Source organism: Rattus norvegicus, chromosome 9 (assembly GCF_021556685.1).
Source record: "Rattus norvegicus strain SHRSP/BbbUtx chromosome 9, alternate assembly SHRSP_T2T, whole genome shotgun sequence".
In the NCBI taxonomy this organism is placed as follows: domain Eukaryota; kingdom Metazoa; phylum Chordata; class Mammalia; order Rodentia; family Muridae; genus Rattus; species Rattus norvegicus.
Window position 1 is genome coordinate 30,793,661 of NC_141542.1, and position 15,301 is coordinate 30,808,961.

A 15,301-nucleotide genomic window follows, 5' to 3' on the forward strand; every position below is an offset into this window, starting at 1 on the left:
GGTAAGCGCTCTACCACTGAGCTAAATCCCAACTCCGTTCAGAGCCCATCTTGTGCTGGTATGGTGGTACTGGGAATTGAATAAACCTATGCACGCTTATAGACACTTCTCCAGCTTGCCTTTTACTTTTTGAGACAGGGTCTCACTGGGTCACCCAGGCTGACTTTAGATTTAAATCCTCTTCCTGAACAGTCACAGGCCTGCACTTGGAGACCCTAACGGGTCGTTGATCTTGGTAGCGAGCCTGAGTTTGTGTAGAGGTGGATGCTCGGGGTCGGTGGGTACATTCTCCCAGGTAGAAGCCTCAACTACCTACACGTGATCCTTATTGGCTATACAAGATACTTTTAGTTCTGCAAATCTCAAGGACAAAGATAATTACTTTCTTGGGCTTTTCTTGAATAGTTTGTACACATGCAGTTTCTGACATACACAACAGACAGGTTGGGCAGCGACCGAAAAGCTTCCCACCAAATTCAGTGTAACGAAGGAAAATGACCTTCACCTGACAGTTGTGGAGATGGGCAGGAGGTTAAAAGGGGAGGCGAAAGTGGAATGCTGCTCACCCAGCTACACACTGGCCAGCTCCCTAGTCTAGATGTTTGGAACTTAATGTTTGGTGTTGCAGAGTGTGGAGCTTTACATATGCTTAGTGAGAAGCCTTGGAATGGAAATTCCTTGTTTCTTATGCAAATAGCCTGAAAAATAAAATGATTTTATTTTTTAAACTTTTACAATATGGCATTTTAGATAATTTTGAGGCCTGTTAAATGAGGGTAAATATAAAGTTGTCCCTTGGGGTACCTGCCAGTGCTCAGACTTTAGAACATTTTAAATTTCATATTTTGAGATAGAAGATGTTCATCCTTTAAAAATAATTGAATAGCATTAAAAAAGAATTTATTTTGTTTTTTTAAAAGTATGTGTCCGCTTGTCTGTGTGTGCGCGCGCGTGTGTGCGTGAGTGTGTGTATAAGGCCAGGAAGAGTCACAGATGTGAGACTCCAAGTGGGTGCAGGAGCCAAACTCGGGTGTTCTGAAACAGCAGCATGAGCTCGTAACTGGTGAGCATCTCCCTTGAGTAGTAGTTTTTGAACGTTTTTGGTAAGTGTAGGTGGTGTATGTGGTTTTATTGTTTGTTTGTTTGTTTGTAAAGTGTTGTCCTGGCTGGCCTTAAACTCACTAGGATCAGTCTGCTTCTGTGCGCCAGCACATTTGGCTGTGTAAGTGATCTTTAAGATGTGGTGGCTTGAAAGGCACTGCAGCCCTCCTCCCCAACCCCCTTGTGTTTAGAAGAGCATTTGGTAGATCAGATGGAGGAGGCTGTGTCATTTCTTTGCGTCAGAACCGTTGGTTTGTTTGTCTGTTTTGTTTTTTCCAAAATAAGTTTCAATGGGACAGCTGCTGTTAATAAAAAAAAATTAAGTTAGCATCCAGAGTAGTGAGCTTCATTCTGACAGCTACACATGTATGTCAGTGTACTTTCCTGCTTCCCTTCCTCATCCTCTGCTCACTTATTTTCTCAAGGACTAGGATATGAACTTGATAACAGCTGATTCCTGTCGGAGTTTTACCATTGAAACACCAGCTCTTACTTTCTGGCACCTCAGGTCTTACAGTTCTAGGCTTTTTCCTAGTGTGCTCAGCAGTCAGTAGTAGGTTGTACTTTAAACACTTATTGATATTTTCTTTCCCATTTTAATAATTAGATAGCAGATATCCAAAAGCTAAAACTTAATAATAAAAGCTGCTTTTTAATTTTTTGTGTCCGATGTCTGTGTGTATATATATACACACATAGACACAATATATTTACTTGGCGAAATTAATTTTTATTATATTTTAACTTATTTTATCTAAAGCTGTAGTTGAGCCAGGAGATTTTTATGAAGTTTGAGGTGAATGAAATGTAATTGTTGGCAATAACTAGAGACTAACAACTTTGAAGTTTTAAAACCTCTGGTGGTTTGGGAATAATAAACAGCTGAACTATATGAGTGAGGTAATTCCCAGAGACAGGGGACTCAGTGCTAAGTGTACCACGATGACTAATTAAATTGTTTCTGCACATAGGCATTAAGCTGTTAACCAGGCTGGAAATCAAATATCTATGGACTGTGGTCAATGTAAAGCTAATTGAGATATCTTAACCAATGAAAATGTTAATTTGTATAACTAATTTTTAAGACATACCGTATTAACTTGAAATTCTATGCTTTTAAGAGTTTTTGGATGTGTATTGAAACCCACATGTGAGTGAACTCTAATATGGGTATTAGATCGTGTTGAGTACAGACCTTGATGTAGCTCTGTGGAATTTGCTGCTCGGCTCTTGTGGCGGGAGGACTGTTGTGGACGTGGTTGAGAAGACAGTTGATACCAGTTCTCTGCTGATCTCAGCTGGATCCGTTCTCCATCTTGGCTGCTCATTAGAACTTACTGGGGGCTTGGGAAACAGTGCTCTGAAATCATTGAATCAGAAACTGGGGCTGGTCATTTTTTTTTTTTTTCTTTTTTTCGGAGCTGGGGACTGAACCCAGGGCCTTGTGCTTGCTAGGCAAGCGCTCTACCACTGAGCTAAATCCCCAACCCCTGGGGCTGGTCATTTTGAAGAGCTTCACAAATAATTATAAGTTTAGTCATGGTCTATTCACTAGTTAAAAAAGGCATGCTCCAAAAATGTTTTCTATGGAAGAGAGTAAATGTAAAATAGTCTCTTCTTTCCTTGGCTGCATTGTGAGACAAAATTAAAATATTTTATTTTGCAAAATAAAATAAGTATTTTTATTTATTTTTAATTGTGTGTGTGTAGTGTGTGGGCATGTGCACTTAAGTACAGGTGCCCAAGAGGGCCAGAGCATTGGGTCCTCTGGAGTTGGGACTTAGAGGAGGTTGTGAGCTGCCTGACTCGTGTCCTTTGTGAACTATTGTTCTAGCGTAGTAGGTCTCCATACCATCTTTCTAGAACCTAGATCCAGAAAGTTCTGCTTATGCTCTCAAGGACAGGGGAGAGTTCTTATGTCTAGAAGAATTGTTTCTCAGAAGTACTCTTTCCATTGTTTGGACTCTGAGGTGTAAATCACACAGCTCAGACTGCTGCTTTTGGGTAAAGAGATAGGTGTTTCTTCTGTACTCACAGAGCTGCATAGATGTTACTGTACCTTTAGGACATTTTCTTCACACCAGGAAGAACCCCTATACCCACACCAATCACTTCCTCCTCTTCTCAATGTGGGGCTGAAGGCTGCACTAGTTCCTTTTCACATAGATTTGCCCATTCCTGATACTTCATGGAAGTGAAGTCATGTTGCGTGTTGGCTTTTGTGATTGGCAGCTTTTATTAAACATTGTGTTCTGGAAGTTCACAAGTAGCGTGTTAGTACTTTCCTGCTTTGTATGGCTGTGTGCTGTTCTCTTGTGTAGGTAACAGCTCGTTTTGTTTATCCATATACCATGGATATGATGGGGTTGTAGTCGTGTTGCTGTGAACAAGGTATATATGCTTCTGCCATAGCATGTCGTCACTTAAGTATATGCTGGGAAGGACATGGCTGGCACTGAGTATACTCAGGGGTCCTTCACCTCATTTGAACTTCCTGGTTAAAACAAAAATCTCCTCATCAAGTCAAAGAGCACCAATATGCTTATGTTCTGACATCATTGCATTGTGAAAGAGAGGTCCTGTGTTGTCTTTGATATGGTGATTTGCAGAAGGCACACTGCTCATCCAAAAGAAAGCACAGCTGCTCTCTGCTCTTCCCCCACAACAGGTCTTTTGTTGAAGTTGAAATTTAAAGATTTTCAAGTCTTTTTCTCAGTCCTTTACTGATTACAGAGGAATGAAAGGTTGGCCTCTTCCTGTCTATAAAGCCATCACTGTAATCAGCTCATAACTGTTGATTGCTTGTTCTCTGCCAGGTTCTGCATGTCTGGGGTTTGTGTACATCATCTCCTTTAAGTTTCACAGCTAACTGTCAGCAGTGACCACCGTTTTACTACTGCTGGTGAAATGGAGGCACAGAGGTTGGATAACTGCTCCGTTGGAACAGCTGGGTAGTCCCACTGTTTCTTACCCACTGTTTGAGCTGCCTGCCTGACAGTAGTTGTTGGTTCCTTTGGCAGATGTATTATGCTGTGAACTTACTGATTTACTGCCCATGAGGGGAAAATAAGGAACAGTAGCAGTATACTTGGGTTTAAGTCAATTGCAGAAGCATAAAAGCTTAGCCTGTATAGATGTTGAGAGAACGATGGCTTTAAAGGAGCTTTATTTAAAGTAGCTTTAGCTCCATCCCATATTCCAACATGCACACATGCAGTATCCTTCCCCACCCCTGTTAGCTCACTTGACTTAGCCTTGCAGTGCAGTAATCTGGAGGTGGGTGGGTACAGTACCATTTCAAGTGGCCTGCTGCACTCGGGTGGAATACTGGTCGGTGTAAGACGAGGAATACATGTGCTACTGAAGTGAATTTTGGTATGTAAAAGATGGCTAGGTGGCAGTCTAGAATGACTGATGAATGGTCACAGAAATCATTTGCACAAGGTAGAGAGCAGTTTTTCCATGCTCCAAAATTCAAGCCCTCTTTGGAGTGAATTTTGGGTGAAGTTATGGAATATTTGGGTATAAGGTAATTCCTTGTTGAGGCCATTTTGTGTTACACATTGTATCAGTGAAGGTGGGAGGAACTCTGGTGTGTTTTGCTTTAGGTACTTAGTTTAGCCCTGTTACATAGTAATCTGTTTTTTCATGTATATTGACGTGATTTTCCGCTCCTTCCCCAATTCCCCAGATAAACAGGGGTCACATGACAACAGAAGCCAAGAGAGCTGCAAAGATGGAAAAAAAGATGAAGATTTTGCTGGGTGGTTACCAGTCCCGCGCCATGGGGCTCCTGAAGCAGCTGAACGACCTGTGGGACCAAATCGAGCAGGCGCACCTGGAGCTGCGCACCTTTGAGGAACTCAAGAAACACGAAGACTCTGCTATTCCCCGTAGGCTAGAGGTAACGGCATGGGCTGCCTAATCGCTCAGGAGCTGTGAAGGGCTGCCCGGTCCTTCCTTTCCCCTCCTTCTAGCAGGTATCTCTAAGGTATCTAGGTATCTAGACTGGAGTGGGTTCTGACTTTCTGATCTAGCCCTGCCTATGCTCAGATGGGTATCAAGCAAACGGTTGCCGCTCTGAAGACTCTGCTCATTTTCTTTTGTGTTAAAGGATAGACAGTGTGGGAGAGTAAGTCAATTTTGCGACTAGTTTTCTTGAAACTTAGTGGCTTGTCATATATATGTGGCTCTTGGAACCCGCATCTTTTAGTTTTATGATTGAAGATGCTGCACATCACAGAACATCAGGTCCTTTGGCCAAATTGGGTTTAGATTTATCTTCTAGGTGTGCACTGTGGCCGCTGCCCAGCTTCAGGGCAGTCAGGGCTCTTTGCAGTGTGTGTGGGTGTGGAGAAGACTGCAGAGCTCTTACAGGATGGCAGTCACAGCCAGAGCAACGAGTGGCTGCGGTACTAGTTTGATAGCAAAGATACTGGCTGTTGGTTTCTCTGTGAACTGTGAGAACCTGAGAGCTTACACAGCTGTTTTGTAAGGTAGACTGCCGTAAGTGGACTTAGGATTGAAGTAACTGGAATATTTTTCTCTCTTCAGTGTCTAAAGGAAGATGTGCAGCGGCAACAGGAAAGAGAGAAAGAGCTTCAGCAAAGATATGCGGATTTGCTGATGGAGAAAGAGACTTTACAGGCAAAGTTCTGAAGCACAGAGGACGCTCTGCTTCAGAAGAACTAGTTGCTGGTTTCGTACTCAGCAAGGCCGAGACTGACCTTTCTCCTCATTGACAAAGTCACCCAGCACCTGTGGGCTCTCGGTTGCTTGTTTTGAATGATACTGATCTTGCGTGTTCTGTGTTACAAACTTGGACTCCAGGATAATGAGGGTTTAAATTATCCAGATGCTCATTCTTTGCCAGTGTCATATTTACAAAATTTCGTAGTTTAGGCCTTTAATTTAAAAAGCCTGATTTTAAATACTGCCTGCAAGTAAACCCTTGAATAAAAAGAACATGTGAAGAATCGAGTGTAGCCTTTTGTGTGAAGTAATTAGATACTTAGGGTGCCCACAAGCCTGCCACTGTGCTTATGTGTGCCACACTTAATGAGCACCTCTGTAGTAAGAGAGAGCCCGACTCAGTGTAAGTCCTTAGCGCTCATTTCTCTCCACTGGCAAGATGGATAGACTCGTTAAAACCTGACATTTCCCCTCCAGTGTTTCCTTAGAGAAGTTTCTTTTCCTTTGGCTATTACATGACAGCATGTGGATTATAACTCAAAAGACTTGCTTGTTTTGACTCTGAATATTTTACATGAAGGTTTTAAAACTCAGTTTTAAAGATTCATTTAACAAGGCCGTCAAACTTTGTAAAGCTTTGCATTTACCTTAATATACTTCCTTAACTTGGGGATTTGAGGATGGGTAGATGTGGGGCGACCATCATAACTCATACGGTGACTTAGTAGCAGAGTGTGCTGGTCCAGGCCTGTGACCACAGCATTTGGGAGGGAGGCTGAGGCTTCAACGACAATAACAGCCAAACTAACAACCAAAAGCCACAGTGTAGGCCAACAGTGAGTTGGACTTAGCAGAAATGTTTGCCTAACCATAGCCTCTGAGGGACTAAAGGCAGGAGGAAGCAGTCATTCACCAGGTATTGCTGAGTAAATGCCCTGTCCCAGAGTCTTGGAGCTAGAACAATAGATAAAATAGGCTCTGTTTCTGCTTTCTTGAGCATGACTGTCTCTTGAGAATGACAGACATCTTTTTACTTTTTTGTGACAAGGCCTAACTCTGTGTTCCAGGCTGATCTAGAACTTAACAGTCCTGACTGGCTTGAAATGTGAAGTAATCCTCCTGCCTCACCTCCTGAGTGCTGGGATTACAGGTGTGAGTCTCTATATGACGTGTGGTGAGAATCCAAATACATCAAGTGTCAGAGATGCATGTTACTTATAGCAGAGCCCTTGCTGATGACATTAGTTAGGGTATACTGCACGTGCACAGGGGAAAGAAGCGTCATGAAGTTCAGATTCTGTGAGGAAGTTAAAGAGGGCGACATCGAGGCTAAAGAGGTCACTTTGAAGAGATGTAACATGAGCTAATACTTGGTCGCCACTTCAGAAAGCCAGGGCCTTGTCAGACCCAGGAAAGACCATCTCGCCAGGATGGATTGCAGCCCCGTGCTGCTGCTGCTGTGTGTTTGGGGGAGCAAGAAGAGGACAGTGTGGCTTCCTCGTCAGGAGTGCCTTAGCACAGGGCCTGACCACATACATGGACCCACGTGGGAGGGAATTGGGCTTTATTTTAAATTGTGGAAGCCACGAGAATACTTTAGGCAGAGGAATGACAGGTCATCTGTGGTTTAGATTCATTGTTGTGGCCATATTATGAAATGTCTCACCTGGGTGGTGACTCCCCTAGGAGCCTTGATGCAGTGATCCAGACAATGCCGGGGAACCTGTGAAGTGGAAAGTTGAGGGTTCTTTGATGGTTGAATGGTTTTGCTGGGGCAAACATGTGATGTAACGTTTCCTTAAAGTGGACACAGATATGAAAGTCTAAGGCCAACTTGTGAAAGAAAGGTTAGCTGAAGCAGACACAGGAGAGAGGATGCTTTGCTAAATGAAAGATTCTTTGCTGAGGACACACATGTGTTGGTCCGCCTTACACTGTGTAGTTGAGCTGCGTTTGTCGCTACTCCATAGAGCGAAACAACCAAAAAGTGTGGTGTACTGCAGTTTGTTGCCGCTTCCAAGGACTCGGGCTGACTGGACCCATGTGCTGAGGCAAGGAACATGGAGGACGTGTGATGTTTGGAGGGTATATTTAGGACTCCGTGGAGTGATGGAGACAGCATAGCAAGTGGATCGTGCATCTTCACTCATCTTCACTTCCCCGAGAGGGACAGCGAGAACTTCTGGGGCTCCTCTTGGTCCCTCTTGCTGACTGGAGCTGAGGCTGAGGCCTGGCTATCTCTGCTAGGTTGTGTCAATGCTGTTGCTAACTGGACCGAACTGGACTGCTGGTGTATCTGTGAAGTGTTTGTGAGTGGATCGAGCTGCCGCCTCCTGCTGACCTGTGAACTGAATGGCTGATTTCCAGACAACACAGATGGGAGTTGCTCCAAAGAATCTAAACAGGTCCACTTTTCCTGTATCCTTTGTTTTCCACCACCTCTGCTGTGTGGTGGGCTACAAGGGAGGTTAAAGTGTTCAGGAACTATCATTAAAATTAGGAATAGAAAAAATTAAAGTTGTAAGAAGCTGCCTGGGTCAGAACATGGATGCACACCCATGGGGATCTTAATAGTTCCCTCTGCAGGAATGGACCATAAGTCCCTATTCTGGTATCTAGTCATAGCTTTCATGCCATTTCTGGTAAGTTCTCATGGGTTTTTAAGGAAATACTTGATACTATCTTTGTATAATGATTTTTTTTTTAATTTCATTGCATGTGTTGTTGGCTCATATCTAGAACTATGTTAAATGATAAGGACAGTCTTGTTCTATTTCTGGTTTTAGTGGGGATTTCTTCTGTGTTTTTAAGTTGGCTTTTTGACATAGACACTCTCTAGAAATACCTTTTCTCCCTCGGCTCTGAGTTTTATATAGAGAAGGGTGAATTAGGAAGGAGGTGTGGAGCTGTTGGCGTCTCTCTTGAGGCTCTGCTGTGTTCTCACCTGGTCTGGTGTTGACTTCACTTTGAGACCATCTCTCCTGGACCCAGTTAGATTCATTTAAAACAGAGAGACTTATAGTTCATTTGTGTTTTATGTAGACTTTAAAGTATATGGGCTAAACAGTTGTTTAATAAAGACTCACTGTCTAAAATGTGGACAGATGTACTCACAGCCTAAGACTCACCAAGACTTGTAGCTTCAACACCAGCATGCCTTCGTCGTAGCAGAACCACGCTCACTGGTCAGTAGGCCTGCCATCATCCTTCCTCAGTATCCCGGCAAAATGGAGGCTTCTTAGCAGGTCTGACATTCAGTGCAGGCATGTGTCAAGTGGTAGTAGGGGTTCTTAGAAATCTGGTATATGTGGGACAGAAATTAAATGTGTATGAGCCAGTGTGCCAACATGCATGCGTTTCTTCAAAACTCATTAGTACTTAACAAGACAGTAAGCACAGTGTCCGGATGGCAGGCATGTGGCTTGGGACTGCTGTACCTTCCTGGGATACATGTCTCCCAAAGTGCGATTGCCTGCTGGGGCTTTAGAGTCTGTAAGAGGACAACTTGTGAGAGTAATTTCGTTTTACCATGTGGGTTCTGGGAATCGAACTCAGGGCTTCAGGCTTGACAGCAAGTGCTGACCCCTGTGGATGCTTCAAGTGAAGGGTTATTTAGTTTACATGTGATGGGTAAACAATAAATTTTGTTATTTAACTTTTGAAAGATTGTACAGTCAGTCTATTGTTATTTCTGTTTATCTATTCTGAACTCTATATTTTGATTCTGCTTTTTGCTATGAATTTTGCTTCAAATACTACAGGGTTTCTCACGTTTATGATGACTTGCCTAATTGTCTTCTTTTTACTTTTAACTTGCACAGCGTATTTCTTCTGAGGATTGATTTCAGTCCATCCCCTGACCCGCTCCCTCCATCTTTGGCTTTCTGCCTCCCTCTAACCCATTGGGGACCCAGCCCTTCTGGTCAAGGAGGTCAGATGTGCTTAGGCACCTTCCCGCTGACCAGGACCCTGCCCAGCACATGGGCTCTCTGCCATCTCACCCATCCATTTCCCCGTAAACGCCGCTGTTGCGCTTTTATTTTGATTCTAGGGTAGAGGTTTGAGGTGAGAGTCTGTCTCCTTCAGGTTTACTTTCCTTCTACCAACTTTGTCCACCAAGACTGAGATGGGCTGTCCGAACATCTCACTCCAACAACAGCTTCCTAATCAGGATTATCTTCTATTTTAGTTATCTCAGTTACGATTCGGAGAGGAATTCCTGTTGCAGCTGTGTGGATAGGCCCCTAAGCTCCGTCTTCTGCACAGATTCATGCTGTGTTACCAAGGGAGTAGGTTCAGAAGAGTGGGTTTGTCCCTCTTCTGTGGTCCTTTGATTTCCTGATAGGAGATGGTCAGCAAGGTCTGTTCCTGCTGGAGGTATAGCCCTTTGACCTTGGACTTCAGGCCTTCAGAACTAAGAAATAAAGATTCTTTGTAAATTGTCCAGCTTCATGTAGCTGTTGCAGCCCCATGGATCAGAGACATCTTTGGCAAAGGGAGAGTGTGTTTGAGTTGTGGTTCCAGTAGAGCAAAAGGCTGCCTGTGGAAGGGTGCGCCTAGTGGTGGTGGTCCCCTTAGCGAGGTGTGCAGTCACCGGAAGATCTTACCGTGGTTAGGTTAATTGAAGTGCCACTGTGGGTGACACCAGCCCCAGACTGGGATCCCGGAGTTCGTAAGAAGGAGCAAAGATCGATGATAAGTTGGTTTGTTTGCTTCCTGACTGCTGCTGCCGCTTCTGCTACTGCTATGATTGTCCTGTCACAATGGACTGAAACCTAGGCTGGGAGCCCAGGTCAAACCTTTCTTTCCTGAGTGGCTTTCATCATAGTATTGTCATAGCCACAGGAGAAATAATTGAGACCCTTGCCGGCTACCATTACTTTGAAAGTGGAATTGGAGGTTTTATGAGCATGGCGGTTAACTGGATTGGTTTTAATTCCCTTAGGATTTTGTCTTTGGGTTTGAATTTGAAGGTTCTGTGTCTGCCCAGACTCGTGTGTTCGAATCACTTATTAGGATATCTGCTTTTGTTATTTCTTTGGGTACACTAAGGCTGAGGAAGGGAGTGATCCTAGCTTTGACCCTAGTGCTTGGGGCCAGGGAGGATGCAAAGTTCATTTTTTTTTTTTTTTTTTGGTTTTTTTTTTTTTTTTTTTTTTTTTTTTTGGAGCTGGGGACCGAACCCAGGGCCTTGCGCTTCCTAGGGCAAAGTTCATTTTTTAAAAATCTCTGAAACATGTACATATTTTACTGAGTCCAGTTCTGTGACAGTGATACAATATTTTCTGAAAAAACTTTTCCACTCCGTATAAAAGGAGTAACCAAAGTTTCGGGTAGCAGCTGTAGCTTAACTCCATGACATGAACTCTAATGAAGGATAAGCAAAATGTGATATAAACGGCATACACTGCCATGGGCCCAGGCCTCATGTCCCGCATGTCCTTAGTGCCTGTGTAGGGAAGGCGGGCAGAGGCTGGTCCCGGACGGTAGCCTGAAGACCACGGGACACCAGAGTAGCCAGCAGGTGCTCATCGTCATGTGATGGACCAGTGTAGGAACTGTGGCTGGAAGAACAGGGTTTTGCTGTCTAGTACTGGGAGATGGAGTTTGAAAACAGGCTAGCAGCATCCACTGGTGACTCGGCACTGTGTCAGGAGGCTGTTTCCAAAGTCCTGTCAAGTCATAAGGTAAGGTTGTGTCTCCTTTGAGGGAAGATACAGTGACAACTCAGTAATCGGCGCTGTTCCAATGGCTGACTATGCATTAGTTTGCTGTGTAGGGTTGCACTTCCCCAGGGGCTGCAGCTTCCTATGGGTGCGCTGGTAACCGTCAGAGACTTGGCATGAAAAAAGATTCTTTGCCCTTGCCAGGCTGAATAAACAGGCTCGCTGATTTCTTTTCCCTTTGTGGATAGTAGAACATTTTAAAATGTTTGCAGGCTTGCATTCTGTATCTATTGTGCTGTGCTATTCTAATATTTTGTTACTGATTTCTGATTGCTTTATGGTTTGAGAATATTTCTTATGTGATTTTATATAATTTCAATCCTTAAAAATTGTGTGTGTGTGTGTGTGTGTGTGTGTGTGTGTGTGTGTATTGGCTAGTTTTCTTTTTGGTTTTTTGAGACAGAGTGTCTCTGTGTACCTTGGTGATCCTGAAACTCGATTTGTTGATCAGACTGGCTTTGAACTCACAGAGTAACTGTTAAAAGGTGAGAACTCACTCACTTCTGTGTCTGGAGTCACGTCTATTGACTTACTGTAGCAGAAAGTAAAATAGTCATCACGCCTTTAATCCCAGTGCTCAGGGGGCAGAGGCAGGCAGCTCTACGAGTTCAAGGCTAGCCTGGTCTACAGGGCGGGCTCCAGGACAGACAAGGGTTTACAGAGAAACCCTGTCTCAAACAAAAAACGGAGCAAAAACCAACCCCCCCCAAATCGTTAGTTTACATTTTACGTGTATTTGTGTTTTGCCTGCATGTATGTACTGTGCACCACGTCCATACAGTGCATATGGAGGTCAGAAGAGGCATTGGATCCTCTGCACCTGCACTTAGAGATGGTTGTGAACTGCTGTGTGGGTGCTGGGCATTGAACGTGGGTCCTCCGGAAGAGCAGCAAGTTCTTTTTAACCACAGAACCTTCTTTTCATCCTCCTCTGTTTAAAGATTTATTTTACTTTATTCTTTTATTTGAGAAAGAATCTCCAGTAAGCCTGCATGTGTTTTCTGTCATGCTGATAAATCTCTGCTCCCATTAAATGCTTTCTTTTCTAAGAGTTACTTGGTCATGGTGTCCCTTCACAGCAGCAGAACACTGACCAAGGCAGAAGATCTTTTGTTAAGTGTGGGTAGATTGTGACACCTCCTGGAGGTCTGCCGATTACGAGTTGCAGTGGGAGAGTTTGTTAAGCAATGTGAATACCTTGAAGGATGCAGGTTTCCAAATGCTCATTTCAAGGGAATCAAGCTCTCGACGTGCTGAGGTGGATCTGAGATTCAGTGTGGAGGCCATCACTTGCTGTGTGACTGCTCTGATTGGCTTCTGCCTGTGGACTTAGGGCCTCCTAAGGCCTCCATCCAGGCCCTGCTCCAACCCAGCTGAGACTAGTGGCTCCAGCCCCCCCTCAGTGTCTACCCATATGCTCGCAGGTGTCCTTAAAGGCTGGAAGAGTGTGTCAGATGTGCTGGCATTATGGTGCTTATGAGATGCCAGATGCGGTGGTGGGAACCAAACTCTGGTCCTGTGCAAGAGCAGCAAGTGTTTTTTGGTTTTGTTTTGTTTGTTTGTTTGTTTTAAATGTGTAGCCCAGGCTGGCCTCGAACTCGTGATCCTTCTGCCTCTGCCTCCTTCAGCAAATTCTACCGGCGTGCGCCACCACAACCCACACAGCGAGTGTTCTTAACCACACAGCCAGTTCTCCAGCCCTGGAGCCTGCGTGAGTGTGCAAATGCAAGATGCATACTAAAATCTGGGGAATGCTACTGGACCTCACCGTGGAACTGAGCGTGTGTAAAAAGGCAGTTTGGGTTTGTTTTGGTTGCTCTGCACTCTTGAGAAGTCCTGATTAATATTCTGTTCCCTGTGGTGGCCTTCCTGCTCCTGCTCTGGCCTTTCTTCCAACACACCTATTAACAATTTGTCCATTCTTTAGACCCAGGAAAAAAGCCGTCTGCAAATACGCCCTGAAGCTCATGGGCAGATGTGATAACTTACTCAAACCAACCTGATACTTATTTAATTTCCCTGCATCGTCCACTCCAAAGCATTTTTAAAAAATTATTTCTGAAACCTTTGGATAGGCCATTTGTTGGCCTGTAAGACCTTCTCCCCAGAGAGGCTGTTAATTATACCTGGAGCAAGAAAGCTCTGTTATTAGAAATAATATTTGGTCTTGGAAAACTCTAGATAAGTTGGGTGGAAGAGGACTGAAAGTGGGAGACGAGCTGTGTCCACAGTCCCCACGATTGTGTGTAGAGAGCCAGTGGGAAAGACAGGTCCAAGAAGCTGCTGGCTCTTTGGAAACTGCTCTCCCACACCATAGCTGCTAGCTACATGCAGCCTAAAGGACATCTAAGTTTAAGTAGAATCAAACATTATTTCTCCATTACCCTAGCCGCCTCTCCACCATCACAGAACGTTCTCTTGGGCTGTGCTACTCCAGGAAGTCATTTGGTAGCCACTTTCCTATTGGACAGTACAGTTTAAAATGAGGATAATTTCAAGCGAGAAGGGATTTATTTCAGTTCATAGTCCCTAAGGTTTTAGAGTCTGTAGTCGTTGGCTCTGTGCTTATCGGCTCATGGTGAGGCAGAGTAACGGAGGTCACAGAAGCAATGTGGGACAAGGAGGGAGAGAGAGGGGACCAGAAAAAGACAAAATTCCCGAGGACATGACCCCCGTTGCCTGCTTCCTCTAGCTAGGCCCATTTCCCAAGGTTTCTAGAACTTACTCAAATAGTACCTTTAATCTGGAGCCCAAACTTTCAATATTATATTCATGTCAGGTTGTGATACTGGCTACTGGATTGTGATGGTTTATTCTTGGGTCAGAATTTCCCTGCCTATGCCCAGAGAGGCTCCTTGCAGTCTGGGAAAGCTCCCTCAGCACAAGCGGGAGTCTGTGCCTCTTCCCTCTGCTGCTCTCTCCTGCCTGCAACCTCCATTGACATGACAGGGAGCTTGTGTGCATGCGTGTGTGTGTGTGTGTGTGTGTGTGTGTGTGTGTGTGTACGCGCGCGCGTGCGCGCATGCATGTACATGGATCCATGTGCATGCACATATGCTTCTGTACATGTTTGTGTGGGTGTGCATGCTTCTGTGTGTGAGTGATGTGTGTGAGTGTGTGAGTGTGTGTGTGTGTGTGCGCGCGTATGTGCACATGCATGCATGTGTGCATGTGTGTGCTGAGTTCCCTGGCATCAGAGCTGGTCTCTATCTCCTTGAGCCACTGGATACTCAGCAGCACACTTAGCTTTCCCCTGGCTTGTGACGGTGTGTGTAAAGTCATGTCTGTATGTGTGCGGAACTCGGAGGACAGCCTCAGTTGTCAATCCTTAGAAACTGTCCACCCTGATTCTTGAGACGGCGTCTCTCATTGACCTGAAGCTCACAAAGTAGGCTGGCCCTAGGGGGCCACCTGTTCCCATCTTCCAGGACTGGATGACAAGCGCACATCACAAATGTGAATTCTGAGGTTCAAACTCAGGTCTTCATGCTTGTAAAGCAAGCATTTTACCAATCGAGCTAGCTCTCCTACCTTGACACTTGGTTTCTTTAGGACCAGGCACTGTCAGTGACTAGCAGGTGAAAACCTTTAGGAATTCTCATTCACTAAATACAATAGAACAGCAACTAAAACACTAGCAAGCTATTCCCACTGGTCTCTGTGCCCATCTGGCGATATGTGTGTTTCCATGTCTTAGAGAATGCTGTTCTGTCCGGTATTAGACCATGAGGTGGTATGAGATTCCTAGGGTCTTTGAGATTTTGTTTTAGTTGCCTTGGAGT

The 15,301-nt window shown here is 44.5% G+C and overlaps 1 protein-coding gene and 1 long non-coding RNA gene across 4 annotated transcripts in view; one reads left to right on the forward strand and one right to left on the reverse strand.

The window, feature by feature from the left end:
* Nucleotides 1–6,079, forward strand: part of Cdc5l (cell division cycle 5-like) — a 38,142-nt gene extending 32,063 nt beyond the window's left edge. Inside the window, exons 14-15 of one of the 2 annotated variants that reach the window (XM_087567904.1) lie at nt 4,793–5,005; nt 5,656–6,079. In XM_087567904.1, the coding sequence (XP_087424030.1) occupies nt 4,793–5,005; nt 5,656–5,760 (318 nt within the window). In that variant the 3' untranslated portion in view covers nt 5,761–6,079. 2 annotated transcript variants of the gene reach the window in all.
* On the reverse strand, nt 879–10,530 carry LOC108351893 (uncharacterized). 2 transcript variants are annotated; one of them, XR_015629422.1, is made up of 4 exons: nt 10,401–10,530; nt 8,922–9,091; nt 2,297–2,461; nt 879–1,403 (listed from the first exon to the last, which is right to left on the reverse strand). It is a non-coding gene; the product is annotated as an uncharacterized LOC108351893 (long non-coding RNA). The 2 variants fall into 2 exon arrangements; XR_015629423.1 differs by having other exon boundaries at nt 879–1,400; nt 10,401–10,491.
* Nucleotides 10,531–15,301: the final 4,771 nt, after the last annotated feature.